The sequence below is a fragment of the Tachypleus tridentatus genome, chromosome 2 (assembly GCF_004210375.1).
Source record: "Tachypleus tridentatus isolate NWPU-2018 chromosome 2, ASM421037v1, whole genome shotgun sequence".
Classification (NCBI taxonomy): domain Eukaryota; kingdom Metazoa; phylum Arthropoda; class Merostomata; order Xiphosura; family Limulidae; genus Tachypleus; species Tachypleus tridentatus.
In genome coordinates, this window is record NC_134826.1 from 4,463,983 (window position 1) to 4,483,793 (window position 19,811).

The window sequence follows — 19,811 nt, forward strand, 5'->3', positions numbered from 1 at the left end:
TGTAGAGACATCTGGCTACTATGTGTGTAATAACCACGTTCACTTGTAGATATGGCTTGCTACCAAGCCTATAATAATCACGTTCAATTGTAGAGACATCTGGCTACTAAGTCTGTAATAACCACGTTCACTTGTAGATATGGCTTGCTACCAAACTTATAATAATCACGTTCAATTGTAGAGACATCTGGCTACTAAGTCTGTAATAACCACTTTCACTTGTAGATATGGCTTGTTACCAAATCTATAATAATCACGTTCAATTGTAGAGAAACCTAGCTACCAAACCTATAATAACCACGTTCAATTGTAGAGACATCTGGCTACTAAGTCTGTAATAACCACGTTCACTTGTAGAGAAACCTAGCTACCAAACCTATAATAACCACGTTCAATTGTAGAGACATCTGGCTACTAAGTCTGTAATAACCACGTTCACTTGTAGATATGACTTGTTGCCAAACCTATAATAATCACGTTATCAAATACCACCTAGTACCAGGTTGGACAAAATGATGCTAACATTTATGAATGGTATCTTGTAACCAACGTCGATGATAGAACGTTACAAATGGTTTACAAACCTCAGTTTTCCATGAAGATTCCACTCGTTGCCTTATTGAAACCTAAGAACAAAATGTAATTTAATATCAATAATTACTTATATCACTCTGTAGCAGACGGTAGAAATTTCTTTGTGGAAATTTAGCCCCCGTTGGAAACCGGGTTTCGATACCCGTGGTGAGCAGAGCACAGATAGTTCATTGTGTAACTTTGTGCTTAATTACAAACAAACAAACTTTATGGAAACTAAAATCAATAAGTGATGACGAGAAACCCACTTGTTGAGAAATTTATATGCAAAAACGGCTCATTTGGGCTGAGAAAACACTTTTACATAGAAGTGCGAACAACGTTTCGATCTTCTTTTTTTTTTTTTTTGTGAACCTGACGATGACCGAAGAAGGTCGAAACGTTGTTCGCACTTCTATGTAAAAGTGTTTTCTCAGCCTAAACGAGCCGTTTTTGCATATAAAATCAATAAGGATATTCAATATCACGCGCAACGGCAGTGATGTGTACTGGGTAAACATTTGTTTTAAATATTCAGCTCCTATATGATTTAATACAGAAATTATACGACCAATGCATGAAGTTGGCGCTGCACGAGATTAATATAATTCTTTCTAACATGCTCAATACAACGTTTATTTTGATTCGCAGTCGTTTTTAAAATGGAGGAACATATGTTTGTGCATGTTAATTAAATATTCTAAACATAAATTATAGGCCAGGTGCGTTGAGGCGTTCGACTCGTAATCTGAGGATCGTTGGTTCAAATCCCTGTCACACCAAACATGCTCGCCCTTTCAGCCGTGGGGGCGTTATTATGTGACGGTCAATCCCACTATTCGTTGGTAAAAGAGTAGCCCAAGAGTTGGCAGTGGGTGATGATGACTAGCTGCCTTCCCTCTAGTCTTACATTGCTAAATTAGGGACGGCTAGCACAGATAGCCCTCTAGTAGCTTTGCGCGAAAATAAAAAAAACATAAATAAAATATAAATCATAAACTGCAAAATATTTTTTTTAAAATAATAAAACATTAAAACTGTTTCATTAACATGATATTAATAATTCAATAATTTTATAAATTAATAAATGCACACGTGATAATTTCACTTAAATTAGTTACAATATACAAACGGAATAATCTGTAAAAATAGCTGTAAAACAATTCGTGTCGACAAGTGATTAAATAACATCACAACTGTTTGTGTATCTAAGATAAACCTAGCACTTGGAAAGTTCATATTTGAGTCATGTTGAGTCAAAGCTTTCTGATGTCATCTGATTTGTCTTCAGATATGAATATATCAACCAGCAAACGTGAGTTCTTGTACAAAACAAACGAACGTCTGTACTGAACTTAAAAGTGTGAATATATCAACACCACAAAACCTTGTTTCCTTACTAAACTTCTGAACAAGTTCTGTCGTCTAGCTTAAAACGTATACAAATTTAATTAATGTAAAGTCTTTTTTTCACGAGCAAATGGAAACTGTAATGAAATACACTCTTAGGACCTAGGAAACGTAACTATACAATAGAATTAGTTTGTGTTGACATATAGCAAAGCCACATCGAGCTATCTATAAGAAAGACGCTGCTATTTGGTGTTCTAGTCTTTTTACGTTATAAGTTGTATCTCACTTGCGTGTTCTCATGTAATTATTAATTTTAGGAACTCGCGTTTCAATATCCAAAGTAGTTTGTATCTACACTAATCATCATTTTATAAATACTTTGGCTTATTTAGATTAGCCAGGTGGCTTGCAAACTCAATTTGATAGTTGCGGGTTTGAATCTCCGTCCCAATTTGGTTGCTTTTTCACCCGTGAGGATGTTATAGTGTAATAGTTGATGCCACTTTTCTTTGGAAAAGGAATAGATCAAGAGTTGGCGGTTGGTTGTACCAGTTACTTACCTTCTAGTCTTTCATTGCTGGCTGGTGGCACTAGTTACTTACCTTCTAGTCTTTCATTGCTGGCTGGTGGTACTAGTTACTTACCTTCTAGTTTTTCATTGCTGGTTGGTGGTACTAGTTACTTACCTTCTAGTCTTTCATTGCTGGTTGGTGGTACTAGTTACTTACCTTCTAGTCTTTCATTGCTGGTTGGTGGTACTAGTTACTTACCTTCTAGTCTTTCATTGCTGGTTGGTGGTACTAGTTACTTACCTTCTAGTCTTTCATTGCTGGTTGGTGGTACTAGTTACTTACCTTCTAGTCTTTCATTGCTGGTTGGTGGTACTAGTTACTTACCTTCTAGTCTTTCATTGCTGGTTGGTGGTACTAGTTACTTACCTTCTAGTCTTTCATTGCTGGTTGGTGGTACTAGTTACTTACCTTCTAGTCTTTCATTGCTAAATTAGTGACGACCAGCGTGGATAGCTCTCGTGTAGCTCTGAGCGAAATTAAAAACAAGCCAAACCTATCAAATTAGCTACGTATATTTCAAAGAAATATATGTAAGCATTCTACTGGTGGCTAAGCGATGAGTCTACGAATTTATAACACTAAACTCAGGGGTTCAATTTCCCCTCGGTGTGGCTTTGCTATAAATAAACATACACACATATTTAAATATTAAGTTATAATTCATATACGCAAAATAATTAAATATCATGTAACACATCACAAACACAATAATTGTAGCCATCTGAGAACGACTAATAAGTTGTTAAAAATGGCTGCGCAATGGGCTATCTTAGTTTTGCCCACCGGTGGTCTCGTAAGTATCACTGATCCATTGAGGGTGAACAGTTTAGGTCTAGAATTTCTTGAGGGTTTCTGTACTTAGCAACTGCGAACATTTTGTGAATCAGGAAATATTTGAATCAGACAAAAACAAACTCTTACCTTGAAAGTTTACAACGCTCAGAATCAGCGTTCGAAACCAGAAACATGCACAGCTTTTTATGCAACTTTGTACAAACACAGACACACACACAATGTTTAATAGCCACAAAAACTTCTGAAATAGCTGTACAAACATATAAAACCTGTTTATTCAAAATGCGACTTAAGGATGCTTGCAATATATTAGTATACCCACTAAACGAGAGCATCATAAGTTCTGTATGACTGACATGAATAACTGAAAACCTAACAAAGTAAACAGATAAGTAAATTATTTGTCCGTATCTTAATAATATCTTCTCTACTGCCACATGTCATTCATCATACTTATCAAAAGTGGTGGTTCACAAATGTTCACATTTTTAGAAGCATACAGCACTTTTTCCAAAAGCGTACGCCTAAAAGTGCGGTTTTTTAACAGACATGTTTGGACACCAGGGGGCTTGGAAACAAGAAGATGTTTAAAAATACAATTTGGAAACAACTGTTGCTGATTAATATTTAATATATTTGTTATAAATTATTTGTTGATGAAAAACGATATCCTATTGGCACTGTATGAAAGTATACACGAGTGTCTGCTCCCTCTATCGTGCGTTTTGTACTCCTGTAAAAATGGAGACCGTTTTAAATTACTTCTAAAGTAAAGATCATACGTTTTTATTTGCCTTAGACGGTTGTGTTTAAGGACTACAAACTGAGTAAGACCGCGCATGGATAGTGACTGACATGCACATACGTTAACTCCAAGGCTTGGTGGTTCAGCGCCTTCTATCCTACCATACAAGATTAGCCCGAGAATTGGCTGTGAGTGTTATTAACTAGATGTCTTCTCTTCATTTGTTTGTGCTGTATCCCGAACACACAGAGAGACAACGAAACTTTGGCAGCAAGAATTAACCATGTCTTTTATAAAAAAAGGCCCGACACGGCCACGTGGGTTAAAGCACTTGACTCGTAATCTGAGGGTCTTAGGTTCGAATCCCAGTCGCACCAAACATGCTCGCCCTTTCAGCCGTTGGGGTGTTATAATGTGATGGTCAATCCCACTTTTCGTTGGTAAAAAAGTAGCTCAAGAGTTGGCGGCAGATGGTGATGATTCGCTGCCTTCCCTCTAATCTTACACTGCTAAATTAGGGACGGCGAGCGAAGATAGCCCTCGTGTGGCTTTGCGCGAAATTCAAAACAAGCCAAACTTTTATAAACATGGAAATGTTTCTCATACAAATTATCCTTTATTCTGTATATTATATATTATAAAAATAACACGATATTTGTTATATCCAGTGCCAAAAAGACCTTTTGTTCAGTACCAAGGCTGATCAGGCTGATTGACTTAGTAGTAGTATAGAATCTGTTGATGTCATCAGTCTCATGTCATAGTATAGAATCTGATGATGTCATCAGTCTCATGTCATGATGTGAATCAGGTTAAGTAATTAAAGTATATTTATTATAGTAGTAGAGAATCTGATGATGTCATCAGTCTCATGTTATGATGTGAATCAGGTTAAGTAATTAAAGTATACTTATTATAGTAGTATAGAATCTGATGTCATCAGTCTCATGTCATGATGTGAATCAGGTTAAGTAATTAAAGTATACTTATTATAGTAGTATAGAATCTGATGTCATCAGTCTCATGTCATGATGTGAATCAGGTTAAGTAAAGTATACTTATTATAGTAGTATAGAATCTGCTGATGTCATCAGTCTCATGTTATGATGTGAATCAGGTTAAGTAATTAAAGTATACTTATTATAGTAGTATAGAATCTGCTGATGTCATCAGTCTCATGTTATGATGTGAATCAGGTTAAGTAATTAAAGTATACTTATTATAGTAGTATAGAATCTGTTGATGTCATCAGTCTCATGTCATGATGTGAATCAGGTTAAGTAATTAAAGTACACTTATTATAGTAGTATAGAATCTACTGATGTCATCAGCCTCATGTCATGATGTGAATCAGGTTAAGTAATTAAAGTATACTTATTATAGTAGTATAGAATCTGCTGATGTCATCAGTCTCATGTTATGATGTGAATCAGGTTAAGTAATTAAAGTATACTTATTATAATAGTATAGAATCTGTTGATGTCATCAGTCTCATGTCATAGTATAGAATCTACTGATGTCATCAGTCTCATGTTATGATGTGAATCAGGTTAAGTAATTAAAGTATACTTATTATAGTAGTATAGAATCTGATGTCATCAGTCTCATGTCATGATGTGAATCAGGTTAAGTAAAGTATACTTATTATAGTAGTATAGAATCTGCTGATGTCATCAGTCTCATGTTATGATGTGAATCAGGTTAAGTAATTAAAGTATACTTATTATAGTAGTATAGAATCTGCTGATGTCATCAGTCTCATGTTATGATGTGAATCAGGTTAAGTAATTAAAGTATACTTATTATAGTAGTATAGAATCTGTTGATGTCATCAGTCTCATGTCATGATGTGAATCAGGTTAAGTAATTAAAGTACACTTATTATAGTAGTATAGAATCTACTGATGTCATCAGCCTCATGTCATGATGTGAATCAGGTTAAGTAATTAAAGTATACTTATTATAGTAGTATAGAATCTGCTGATGTCATCAGTCTCATGTTATGATGTGAATCAGGTTAAGTAATTAAAGTATACTTATTATAATAGTATAGAATCTGTTGATGTCATCAGTCTCATGTCATAGTATAGAATCTACTGATGTCATCAGTCTCATGTTATGATGTGAATCAGGTTAAGTAATTAAAGTATACTTTTTATAGTAGTATAGAATCTGATGATGTCATCAGTCTCATGTTATGATGTGAATCAGGTTAAGTAATTAAAGTATACTTATTATAGTAGTATAGAATCTGATGATGTCATCAGTCTCATGTTATGATGTGAATCAGGTTAAGTAATTAAAGTATACTTATTATAGTAGTATAGAATCTGATGATGTCATCAGTCTCATGTCATGATGTGAATCAGGTTAAGTAATTAAAGTATACTTATTATAGTAGTATAGAATCTGATGATGTCATCAGTCTCATGTTATGATGTGAATCAGGTTAAGTAATTAAAGTATACTTTTTATAGTAGTATAGAATCTGATGATGTCATCAGTCTCATGTTATGATGTGAATCAGGCTAAGTAATTAAAGTATACTTATTATAGTAGTATAGAATCTGCTGATGTCATCAGTCTCATGTTATGATGTGAATCAGGTTAAGTAATTAAAGTATACTTTTTATAGTAGTATAGAATCTGATGATGTCATCAGTCTCATGTTATGATGTTAATCAGGCTAAGTAATTAAAGTATACTTATTATAGTAGTATAGAATCTGCTGATGTCATCAGTCTCATGTTACGATGTGAATCAGGTTAAGTAATTAAAGTATACTTTTTATAGTAGTATAGAATCTGATGATGTCATCAGTCTCATGTTATGATGTGAATCAGGTTAAGTAATTAAAGTATACTTATTATAGTAGTATAGAATCTGCTGATGTCATCAGTCTCATGTTATGATGTGAATCAGGTTAAGTAATTAAAGTATACTTATTATAGTAGTATAGAATCTGCTGATGTCATCAGTCTCATGTTATGATGTGAATCAGGTTAAGTAATTAAAGTATACTTATTATAGTAGTATAGAATCTGCTGATGTCATCAGTCTCATGTTTTGATGTGAATCAGGTTAAGTAATTAAAGTATACTTATTATAGTAGTATAGAATCTGATGATGTCATCAGTCTCATGTCATAGTATAGAATCTGATGATGTCATCAGTCTCATGTTATGATGTGAATCAGGTTAAGTAATTAAAGTATACTTATTATAGTAGTATAGAATCTGTTGATGTCATCAGTCTCATGTCATGATGTGAATCAGGTTAAGTAATTAAATTATACTTATTATAGTAGTATAGAATCTGATGTCATCAGTCTCATGTCATGATGTGAATCAGGTTAAGTAATTAAAGTATACTTATTATAGTAGTATAGAATCTGATGTCATCAGTCTCATGTCATGATGTGAATCAGGTTAAGTAAAGTATACTTATTATAGTAGTATAGAATCTGATGATGTCATCAGTCTCATGTCATAGTATAGAATCTGTTGATGTCATCAGTCTCATGTCATGATGTGAATCAGGTTAAGTAATTAAAGTATACTTTTTATAGTAGTATAGAATCTGATGTCATCAGTCTCATGTCATGATGTGAATCAGGTTAAGTAATTAAAGCATACTTATTATAGTAGTATAGAATCTGATGTCATCAGTCTCATGTCATGATGTGAATCAGGTTAAGTAAAGTATACTTATTATAGTAGTATAGAATCTGATGATGTCATCAGTCTCATGTCATAGTATAGAATCTGCTGATGTCATCAGTCTCATGTTATGATGTGAATCAGGTTAAGTAATTAAAGTATACTTATTATCAGACCCAGAATTGTGGGTTTAATCAGAATTGTGTAAACGATTAATAACAGAGTATTATTTATTTATTTATTTTAAACACCATTTAATTAATATTATTATTCTTTACTTGAATTACTTTTACTATAATTTCAACCAGACTTACTCGCGAGTTTTATGCATACATAGTCCCCACGTTTAAAGTGACAGATTAGATGGAAGGTAACTAGACAACAGCACACACCGCCAACTCTTGTACTTATCTTTACCAACGAAAAGCGAGATTGACTCTCACATTATAACGCTCCAGCTGCTGAAGAGAGGACCGTATTCGGGGACAAGAATCGAACCCACGATCTTCAGATTGCAAATTTAACGCACTAACCACCAAGCCATGCTGGATTCTAACCAGAAAAATCCTGCTAGACCCTAACCACCATATCCTGCCAGACTATAGCCCTCAGACCAAGCTAAGCCATATCCTGCCAGACTCTAGCCCTCAATCCATGCTAAGCTCTAACCACACTAATAATTCCACTCTTTAGAAAACAATGTTCTGGTAAGTGTGTCTTTTAAGTTACTTGTCCATCTACTAACCTCCAATGTACCGAGAAGATGTTGTGGAATGACTGTTATTTGCAACTCATGTGAGAAAGCGCTACCCAGCATCGGCTTTTAGAATTCAATTTATTTATTTTTAGTGATAAACAGTAACTCAATTACATCTTCCTAGCAACCAAATTAATAAAGGGTCAGTTGCCATGACAACGTTATGAAAATATGGTGTGATAAACAAAGATCCTTTTGGCGGTAATAAACTGAACATTAACGTGGACCCAGATAGCGTTAGTTGTCTGGTGCGAGTGTACAAGGAATCGTGGATAACAGAAGAGGATATAGAAAGTTTGCACTTCAGGATCCCGTCAAGCACCTGGAGCAAGTGAGAAATATTTACAGATTACCATAATGTTTACAAGAACAGCCCTGTAGCTTAATACGAAAACTTGAACTGATGTACGTGAGTCCTGCCAACATTTTCGCTAAATACACGTTCACTGGTCGGTAAAGAAGCGCAATGGTGCATTTGTTTGTTGAAGCTCGAAAACACCATCGAATAATGGGATTGACCGTGACATTTTAACGTCTCCATATTCTGTGGCATAGTTCGAACACTCAGTTACAAGCCGAGTGTCTAAACCCCCAAACTAAATGTGTTTCAGAAACGTTAAGTACATTCCTGAAACGATTGTTTACTAACGCCACCTGTAGAAATATCTATGAATATATTACTATTGCAAACAGAAGTATACAGCTTTAGTTACGAAATCACTTGCGAGTGTGTATAAAACTACGCGAATTAGGTAGTGTGTAATCGTTGGGTCATTTGTTAAGTTCTCTTACAAGACGTATTGTTAATGGAGAGGCACCTTGTTAACTGTTTTGTTTTAGTTGTTATCTATTAAACGCTGTAAAACGGAGTTTATTTTTCAGTTTTTAGTAACATCTCTTTGTTTCCTTGTGAGACAACGAACTTATAACGCAAAAATCCAGAGTTCAATTCCTCGCGGTTAACACAGCAGGTAGCACAATGTGGCTTTGCTCTAGAGTGAAAAAAGAAATAAACATCTCTGAGTTGTAAGTTTAATTATTTTTATTTTACTTTTAGTTAATAAATAAAATCACGTATTCTAAGTAATGCCTCTCTGTCGCAACATATTCTGTAGTATATATGACAATAAACTATTGTAGAATTAATATGTTTGTAAAAGTATATCAAAGTTCTAGTTGCAACGGGCCTTATTCATTGTTTGTTTGAAGTTCACACACAAAGCTTCACAACAGCTATTCGCGCTAGCCGTCCTTAATTTGGCACTGAAAGACAAGATAGAAGACATCCAGTCACCCCTACCCACCGCCAAATCTTGGGCTACTTTTTTACCAGTGAATAGTGGGATTGACTGTAACATTATAACGCCCCCAGAGCTGAAAGGGCGAGCATGTTTGGTGCGATGAAGATTCGAACCGGCGACCCTCAGATTACGAGTCCAGTGCTTTAACCACCAGGCCATGCCGGGTCTCGTTAAGGTGGGAGTAGAACCCTAAAAACTTTAAATAATATTTAGCTAAATAAAAAGTTTACTGTAACTCACAACGTCTACCAAGCAACAAAAAAACATTAAACTTTTAATAACCCTCAGTCAAGTTAGGTAAAACAAGGTGTCGCCACATACGTTTTAAGAGTGTTCTTAGTGACTGGCTACAACATATATAACGTTCGCTATACACGAAAACTGATTTTCACTGAACTTCTCGAAATTATATAAAGAGACCTATGATAAAGCAGTATCTTACAGAGTTGGTCTGTTTTTGTGTTTATTTTAGTGATTTATTTGATCGATACAAAAACACTTGCACGTGTACAATCAGAGTGACCCAGTATTTGCCTCCTGGGCACGTTTGTTACAAAATCGACTCTGGAAATGTAATCGCTTAATATATATACGTTGTAGTTAAGGAGTCATTTTATTGTGTTTTTATCGATACTCATAGCTATTTACCATTCTGTTCCAATGTTTGCATCCAGCCACCTGGCGGTAACTAAGAGTACTGATTTTTTAATGTCTCTTGGAAATGCTTTAAACCTGAGGTATTGATTTCATGTAGTATAGATAGTCAATGTTAGACCAGTAATGGGAACCACAAATATGATACTTTTATTTAACAAAGACGAAATAGGTCAACGAAACTTTTACTTGCTGCAACTCACGTGCGTGACGAAAATTCAGAGCTTGGCGGCAAATAGCACCAGATATTGCAATTTCAAATACAGATATCGGTATCAGTAAACATTAAAAAGTAAAAATATATAAATTTAAAGTACGAATCGCACGAAGTTAGACAAGCTTATAATCAACAGAAACGAGTGTTTTACTAAAGTTTGTTCACTTGTGTTTTAATAGTTTTATTCTGTTGTTTTAATTATAGATTGTCAAATTTTATATCGTCCAGTTTCTAATAATGAGAAACAGTCGTTTTAATTACATGTATAAAATAGTCTGATCACGTGGAGTATGGTAAGTGATTGACATTAACCAACGAACAATGGGATTGATTGTAACTTTATAACGCCCCCACGGCTGAAAGGGCGAGTGTGTTTGGTGCGACGGGAATTCGAACCAGTGACCCTCAGATTACGAGTCGAGTGCCCTAACCACCTGGCCATGCCAGACCCGGTCATTAAGGATATATAAAAGAGTAAGGACCTTGTCGAATTTCAAACTGCGCGTCAAGCAGGAGCTCAGTTTCCAAAAATCAGTTTTGACAGACTATTCAAAGGTAACTGCCAAGATACCCAGAGATAATAGTGATCGAAAAGGACTCGGTATATCAGTAATAGAAGCTGTGGATGCAAACTTCTGTTTGTTACTGTAAACAAATTTTGAAGTACAACAGATGCCACATTATTCCCAAACTTACATGTTCCTTCAATAGCAGTCAAGATTCAGCTCTTTGCAAATATGTCGTGCAAAAGAAATTACAAAAATTGTTGCAATGTTAGTAATAACATAACTGAGGCTTCAAATTAGGTGCTGATTAGAGCATAAGCTGTAAACACTGAATAACTGAAAGCACGTGACGTGTGCCAATTCAGTAAGCTGTGAACATCATACCACTGAAAGCATGCGACGTATTATGAATCAGTAAGCTGTAAAAATTTGTATGACTGAAAGTACGTGACGTATTCTGATTCGTTGCGTTTCGCCCTTTTGTGTACTGGCAATAAAATAAAAACATGGAGAAAAATGCACAAGACTTTTACCTTGCTTTTGTTGTTCGGACAGTAAACTTTGTTGGAGGTGATGTAGTGGTGTGGGGAAGATCGGTTTTATGAAACCTAAAGAAATGTGAATGGCATCTAGAGTGTATGTAAACAGTGTTACCGATCCTGTGCACTTTGTAATCCTGCATTATTTCCCTGGAGGTCAGTATCTCTTCCAAGACGATAATGCAACAGTCCACCACGTTTGTATTATCTAATATTGATTGAAAAGATATAACTGAGACTTCACTTATTGTCCACGTCGGAAATGAACTTCAACTTTGCATCAACTACCTAACTGTCCCAAAAACTGTGTTAGTTAGACAGTTTGTTTGTTTGTTTGTTTTTAATTTTGAGCAAAGCTACACAAGGGCTATCTGCGCTAGCCGTTCCTAATTTAGCAGTGTAAGACCTGAGAGAAAGAAGCTTGTTATCACCACCTACCGTCAACTCTTGAGCTACTCTTTTACCAACGAATACTGTGTTTAATTGTCACATTTTAACGGCCCCACGACTGAAAGAGCGAGCATGTTTGGTGTGACGAAGATTCCAACCTCTGACCCTCTGATTGCGAATGGAGCATTCTAACCACCTGGCCATAACGGGCTTTGCTAAATGGATATAAACCAAACTCCTCAACGATGATTGGACTTCATTTGAAGAAGACATCTTCCTGTATCTAGTGAATTCTATTTCATGCCAAACCTTAACTATCATCACATGTCCCCCGCTGGTACAACGATAAGTCTACAGATTTACAACTCTAAAATCAGGGGTTCGATTCCCCTTGGAAGACTCACCAGATAGCTCGATGTGGCTTCGCTGTAAGAAAATAGATACACATACACTATCATCACTGCACAAAGTTATCCTGATGTTGGATGGGGTTGTTAACAAAATGATCATTCATTATAGTTTAAGACTTAATATTCTCTTAGGACTGTTTTACCATAAATTGAAATGTCATTCACAGGTTTTAAATTTTGTCTTGTTTTACCATAAATTGAAATGTCATTCACAGGTTCTAAATTTTGTCTTGTTTTACCATAAATTGAAATGTCATTCACAGGTTTTAATTTTTGTCTTGTTTTACCATAAATTGAAATGTCATTCACAGGTTCTAAATTTTGTCTTGTTTTACCATAAATTGAAATGTCATTCACAGGTTCTAAATTTTGTCTTGTTTTCTTACATTTTTTCTAGGAATTGATTTTAAACAGAAAATCATCAACCTGGACGGAACACCAATAAAACTTCAGATATGGTGAGTGTAAACAATAGATAGGAAACACCTATAAAACTTCAGATATGGTGAGTGCAAACAATAGATAGGAAACACCTATAAAACTTCAGATATGGTGAGTGTAAACAATATATAGGAAACAGCAATAAACCTTCAGATATGGTGAGTGTAAACAATAGATAGGAAACACCTATAAAACTTCAGATATGGTGAGTGTAAACAATAGATAGGAAACACCTATAAAACTTCAGATATGGTGAGTGTAAACAATATATAGGAAACAGCAATAAAACTTCAGATATGGTGAGTGTAAACAATAGATAGGAAACACCTATAAAACTTCAGATATGGTGAGTGTAAACAATAGATAGGAAACACCTATAAAACTTCAGATATGGTGAGTGTAAACAATAGATAGGAAACACCTATAAAACTTCAGATATGGTGTGTATACAAGGAAGCTACGGAACATTTTTCATACTTTAAATATAGGAAGTGTGAAATATAGATTCGGAAATAGTCATAGAATCTCAGACGCCATAAGCGTGAAAGGTAGATGGGAAATACCTATAAAACTTCAGATATGGTGAATGTAAAAGACAGATAAACAAAGTAACTGACGAAAGATCTCACGTTCCCGAGAGTGTTATTAGTTGACAAAGTGAAACATGTTTATCAGAATAGAATTATAGAACATTTCTGTCCCGTTATGACTAAACCAGAGCAGATGGTTAATATGTGGAACAGAACAAAAGATAATAGAGACAATCAATTATTATACATACATAGGAAACAAGCTTTCTACCAGTGATATTACTTGTTAAGACCCTTAAATAATGAACCGGTTTCATTTCAAAATGTGTTCTATTTTCACAAAACTACCACTGTGTTCTCTTTGTAAACAAACATAAGGAATTTCTATTCGTTAAACATTCTGCTAGCCCAGTTGTTTTTATCATGTGTGTATCAGTTGATGTCAGTCCACTTCTTCCTATCACGTGTGTACGAATTGATTTCAAATCAGTTGTTCTTATCAGTGTGTAAGTTGATGTCAGATCAGTCGTTCCTATCACGTGTGTATGAGTTGATGTCAGTTCAGTCGTTCCTATCACGTGTGTACGAGTTGATGACAGTTCAGTTGTTCCTATCACGTGTGTACGAGTTGATGTCAGTTCAGTCGTTCCTATCACGTGTGTACGAGTTGATGACAGTTCAGTCGTTCCTATCACGTGTGTACGAGTTGATGTCAGATCAATCGTTCCTATCACGTGTGTACGAATTGATTTCAAATTAGTTGTTCTTATCAGTGTGTAAGTTGATGTCAGATCAATCGTTCCTATCACGTGTGTACGAGTTGATGTCAGATCAATCGTTCCTATCACGTGTGTACGAGTTGATGTCAGATTAGTCGTTCCTATCACATGTGTACGAGTTGATGTCAGATCAATCGTTACTATCACGTGTGTACGAGTTGATGTCAGATCAATCGTTCCTATCACGTGTGTACGAGTTGATGTCAGATTAGTCGTTCCTATCACATGTGTACGAGTTGATGACAGTTCAGTCGTTCCTATCACGTGTGTACGAGTTGATGTCAGATCAATCGTTCCTATCACGTGTGTACGAGTTGATGTCAGTTCAGTCGTTCCTATCACATGTGTACGAGTTGATGTCAGATCAGTTACTCCTATCACGTATATATGATATCTTTGTTTCTAAAGTCTGACTTGTAGTATCTGCGGAGATTAAACCTTTAGCCCAGGTGGTATAATGTGTTTATCTGTCACTCGAGAAGCACAGTATTAGATCCTACAAAGTGTCTTTTGAGCCCTAGAGAGACAGAGAAGTAAAAAATGAATAACCGTATGTTGAATTGTAATAGAAGAAGACTGAAAGTCGGCAAATGTTTAACGAAATTCGGTAACGTTCACTTGCTTAAATCACACATTACATTAACGTTGTTAGCAAAGCTAGTGTAACTGACTAGATTTTTTTAACGGTTCAATCTCCGCTATAACTTACTACAAAGTCATTTGCCGTTGGTCGATTTAGTCGAGTTAGACGCTCTGAGCCATTGAAAATAGTGGCCCGGATGTAATAGTACGCTGTGAACCAATGACAATAGCGTCGCAATCCTAGTTACACACTGTGAGGCAATACCAGAAATACTGACTTTGTAACTTAAACTAGTTACACACTGTGAGACAATACCAGAACTACTGACTTTGTAACTTAAACTAGTTTCACACTGTGAGACAATACCAGAAATACTGACTTTGTAACTTAAACTAGTTACACATTGTGAGACAATACCGGAAATACTGAATTTGTAACTTAAACTAGTTACACACTGTGAGACAATACCAGAAATACTGACTTTGTAACTTAAACTAGTTACACACTGTGAGACAATACCAGAAATACTGACTTTGTAACTTAAACTAGTTACACACTGTGAGACAATACCAGAAATACTGAATTTGTAACTTAAACTAGTTACACACTGTGAGACAATACCAGAAATACTGACTTTGTAACTTGAACTAGTTACACACTGTGAGACAATACCAGAAATACTGATTTTGTAACTTGAACTAGTTACACACTGTGAGACAATACCAGCATTACTGACTTTGTAACTTAAACTAGTTACACACTGTGAGACAATACCAGAAATACTGACTATGTAACCTAGACTAGTTACACACTGTGAGGCAATACCAGAAATATGACTTTGTAACTTGAACTAGTTACACACTGTGAGACAATACCAGAAATACTGATTTTGTAACAGACTAGTTACACACTGTGAGACAATACCAGCATTACTGACTTTGTAACTTAAACTAGTTACACACTGTGAGACAATACCAGCATTACTGACTTTGTAACTTGAACTAGTTACACACTGTGAGATAATACCAGAAATACTGACATTGCAACTTAAACATAATTCTTATAAGAAAAACAATTCATAAATATTGGAATACTGAGATTCGTTTAAACTTCAGAGAGGGAATACGCTTTGTTGATGGACAAATTCCTGTCTCAACAGAACGTCCATAATATCATCGAACGTATACGATAAAGTAAGTAAAGTGAGGTGGAAATCTAGCCATAATGGGAGGTTCGAGAGCGAAAAGCAGTTTTGGTGCCGTGAAGACTCACTCGACTTGTATGTAATGCCGGGAAACGAGTTTGCTGCTTAAGCTAGAAACAAACTTCTCTCCGTTTCTAGATTGACGTTGAATTCGACTGCAGTAAAATATTTTTCCACCAATACTTTGAGAAGTATGTACATTAATCTATCGTGGACCACTAACACATAACGTTCTTTTTATCGTGGCATATTTGTTACACTGAAACTAAACGTATTCCAAGCTGATATTTCATCATACAAAAAAAAATGTACTTTTCACTGCTTCGTGTTTCCCTTTCTTCTTTAACGCCATTGGTCGGTCATACTGTTACGTGATATTTTAATTTAAAGTCGTTTTTGTACGTTTTGTAATAATCCTTGATGGTGAAATTCGTTGTCGTTCATATTTAATAATGTTTTTCGCTAAATTATTTATATACTTTATAGTACTGTTAAAGCATTCAACAGTGGTGGACGGACAACAGTGAGGATAATTCATTACATACTTTATACTACTGTTAAAGCATTCAACAGTGGTGGACGGACAACAGTTAGGATAATTAACTACATACTTTATAGTACTGTTAAAGCATTCAACAGTGGTGGACGGACAACAGTGAGGATAATTCATTACATACTTTAATGGAAATACAATCGGTTTCTGATTTTTATTGAACTTATTCAGCTTATTGTTCCAAAACATCACAAACGTTAACATTTAAGTTTCATTATTCTCTGAACTACCATGAACTGTACAAGTACATTACTAAAAACTGTTAACGGTTTGGGAATCATTATTTTCTCGGAGGAACACTTCTAGCTTCTATAACTTTGAGAAACTTTGAGTCTTAATACAAGAGCCTCTGACACTTGTCGCATAATTAGTAATGGAGGCATAGCATAGATCACGAGACTACCTGGCTTGTAAACAGTGTCACTAGAGTGAGTTACAACAGTCTGTTGTAATTTGTTACTTGTTGGAGTCTGAAAGCGGAGGAATACAGCATATTTTACGTTTACCTGTCTTCTTTGTATTTTTTGTTTTCTATTTTTGCGTAAAGCTGCACGAGGGCTAACTGCGCTAGCCGTTCGTAATTTAGGAGTGTAAGACTAAAGGTAAGGCAGCTAGTCATTACCACCCACCGCCAACTCTTGGGCTACTCTTTTGCCAACAAATAATGAGATTGACTGTACTTTTATTTTCAGCCGTGGGGGCGTTATAAAAGTACAGTCAATCTCATGTCGTTGATAAAGGGATAGCCAAAGTTGGCGGTGGTGGTGATGACTAGCCGTTCTAATTTAGCAGTGTAAGACTAAAGGGAAGGCAGCTAGTTATCACCACCCACTGCCAACTCTTGGACTACTCTTTTGCCAACGAATAGTGAGATTGACTATACTTTTATAACGCCCCCACGGCTGAAAATGAAAGCATGTTTGATGTGACGAGGGTTGAATCCGCGACTCTCATATTAAGAGGCAAGAACCTTAACCACCTGGCCATGCCGAGGCCTTTATATGTGTTTGAAAGATTTAACGATTTTTTTGTCACTCTTCGTCAATTTCTTCCAGTCTCTACTCGTCTTTCAGTTATTCCTTTTACAAAAGGTAAAACAACACTAAAATTGTTTTCCGTATTTCAATAAAACTTTATCGTGATACGTATACGTTAACACTGATAGTAAAAAAAAATTAAACTTTTATCGAAACATGAAATGTAAATTTTGTAATTGACGAAATAGCAAAACAGGTGGCTAAAACAAACGTAAGTCATTAAATTAAACACGTGTTGTAAGACATAAGCACTCATTCCTAGAGAATTACGATAATAATAGAGAAACTAATTATCTTCCTTAATTAACGGACGTCAAATAAATAAATAAATAACTAGTTCACGTGCCCAGTTATTTAACTACGTGCTTATTTTAATTACATCAAACTCACTTGTCTAGACGTCTTCAAACACTGACAGCGCCACCTACACGCCGGTATATCTAACGTCTAACCAATAAGTTTGTGAAGGCTTAAGAGTATTATAAACATTTGAAACGTTAGAACATGTTTAAACAACTTACATTATTTCAAACAATTATAGGATATTTCAAGCAACTTGTTTTTAGTTACTTTAAAGATATTTTGTTTGTCAAAAGGGGTCTAATCAATCAGTCCATAGTTTAATGATTTGAAGGATTGTATTGTTTATAGCGAATGAACACTAATTTTAATAAGTATTCCTTCGTGATTGATCTAAGATATAAATAACACTCACGACTATAATGCAAATATATAATTTTATAAAGTCTAGCTTATATCTTAGCATATATTTGTACAACACGTTCCTTCTAGATAACTTGTGATTTAGATTTCAGTCAAATTGTGACAGTTTAGCCTACTCGCGGATCGATATTTCAGAACTCAAAGTTTCCGCATAATTCAAGTACTGATAATGTATAACGACGTATGTCTGGAGTGGAAAGGGGGCACATAATTAAACTAACCAATACCAAAGATCACCATGAAGATATAGCCTTAATAAAGGGAAGAGAAGAATATATTAAAGTAAGAAATATCATTAGGTTTGTTTGTTTTGAATTTCCCGCTAAGCTACACGAGGGCTATCTGTGCTATTTAAATTTCCCGCTAAGCTACACGAGAGCTATCTGAGCTAGTTGTCCCTAATTTAGCAGTGTAAGGACTAGAGGGAAAACAGCTAGTCATCACCACCCACAGCGAACTCTTGGGCAACTCTTTTACCAACGAATAGTAGGATCGACCACGACGTTATAACGCCCCCACGGCTGAAAAGGCGAGCATGTTTGGTGCTACGGGGATGCGAACCCGCGACCCTCAGATTACGAGTCGCACGCCTTAACCCACCTGGCTATGCCGGGCCATAATATTAGGTAAAAAAAAAAAGGAAAGCGATCTTTGGACTGGTTATAATTTTATATAGTAAAATATGCATACTCGCACGCATGCGCAAATAAAGTTGTTTTTTTCTTCTATTCCTTATACTGTTTATAAACAAATCAATTCACTTTATTTTCATAAAATCTTAAAGGCAAAAATTGGTTGAAGAGTTTTATACTATCTGGGTTTTAGATAAATGTAATTTTTATTAAATCTATATATATAATTATTTATTTATAAATTATTTATATATTATTCATAAACGTATATATAGCAAAATATAAAGCAGGTCAAATATCGGGAAATTCGAAACACAAATGGCTAGCGTCCCTCGCCTTCAAAATCAGAGGCTCGTGGTCAGTGAGTGATGAAATCCTGCTATTTAACCAGCCAAGAGCAGTGAATTAGTGGACGGTGACGGTCTTTCCTCGAATTTAATAATTCAAAAGTGATGGCTATTTCTTACAAAAATGTGGCCCAAAAATTAGAAAAATTCGCGCAAAGCTACACGAGGACCAATTGCACAAGTCGTCCCTAATTTACAGATGATAGAGATACAGTGATATCAACTGAAACATTGTAATGCCCCACGGCTGAAAGGGAGAACAGGTACAGGGCGGGATTCACATCTGCGACCCTCAGATTGCGAATCAAGTATCCTGACCATCAGATCTGCATTAGCATAAACTTACGAGTACAAAGTGTCGGGCCCGGCATGGCCAGGTGGTTAAGGCACTCGACTCGTAATATGAGGGTCACGGGTTCGAATCCCCGTCACACCAAACATACTCGGCGTTTCAGTCGTGGGGGCATTGTATTGTGACGGTCAATCCCACTATTCATTGGTAAAAGAGTAG

General features: G+C 35.6%; 1 protein-coding gene across 1 annotated transcript in view; it reads left to right on the forward strand.

The window, feature by feature from the left end:
• LOC143237432 (ras-related protein Rab-8A-like) overlaps positions 1-19,811 on the forward strand; it is a 39,523-nt gene that overhangs the window by 4,569 nt on the left and 15,143 nt on the right. Inside the window, exon 2 of the mRNA XM_076476673.1 lies at positions 12,869-12,929. Within this exon, the coding sequence (XP_076332788.1) occupies positions 12,869-12,929 (61 nt within the window). The remainder of the gene's footprint in view (positions 1-12,868; positions 12,930-19,811) is intronic.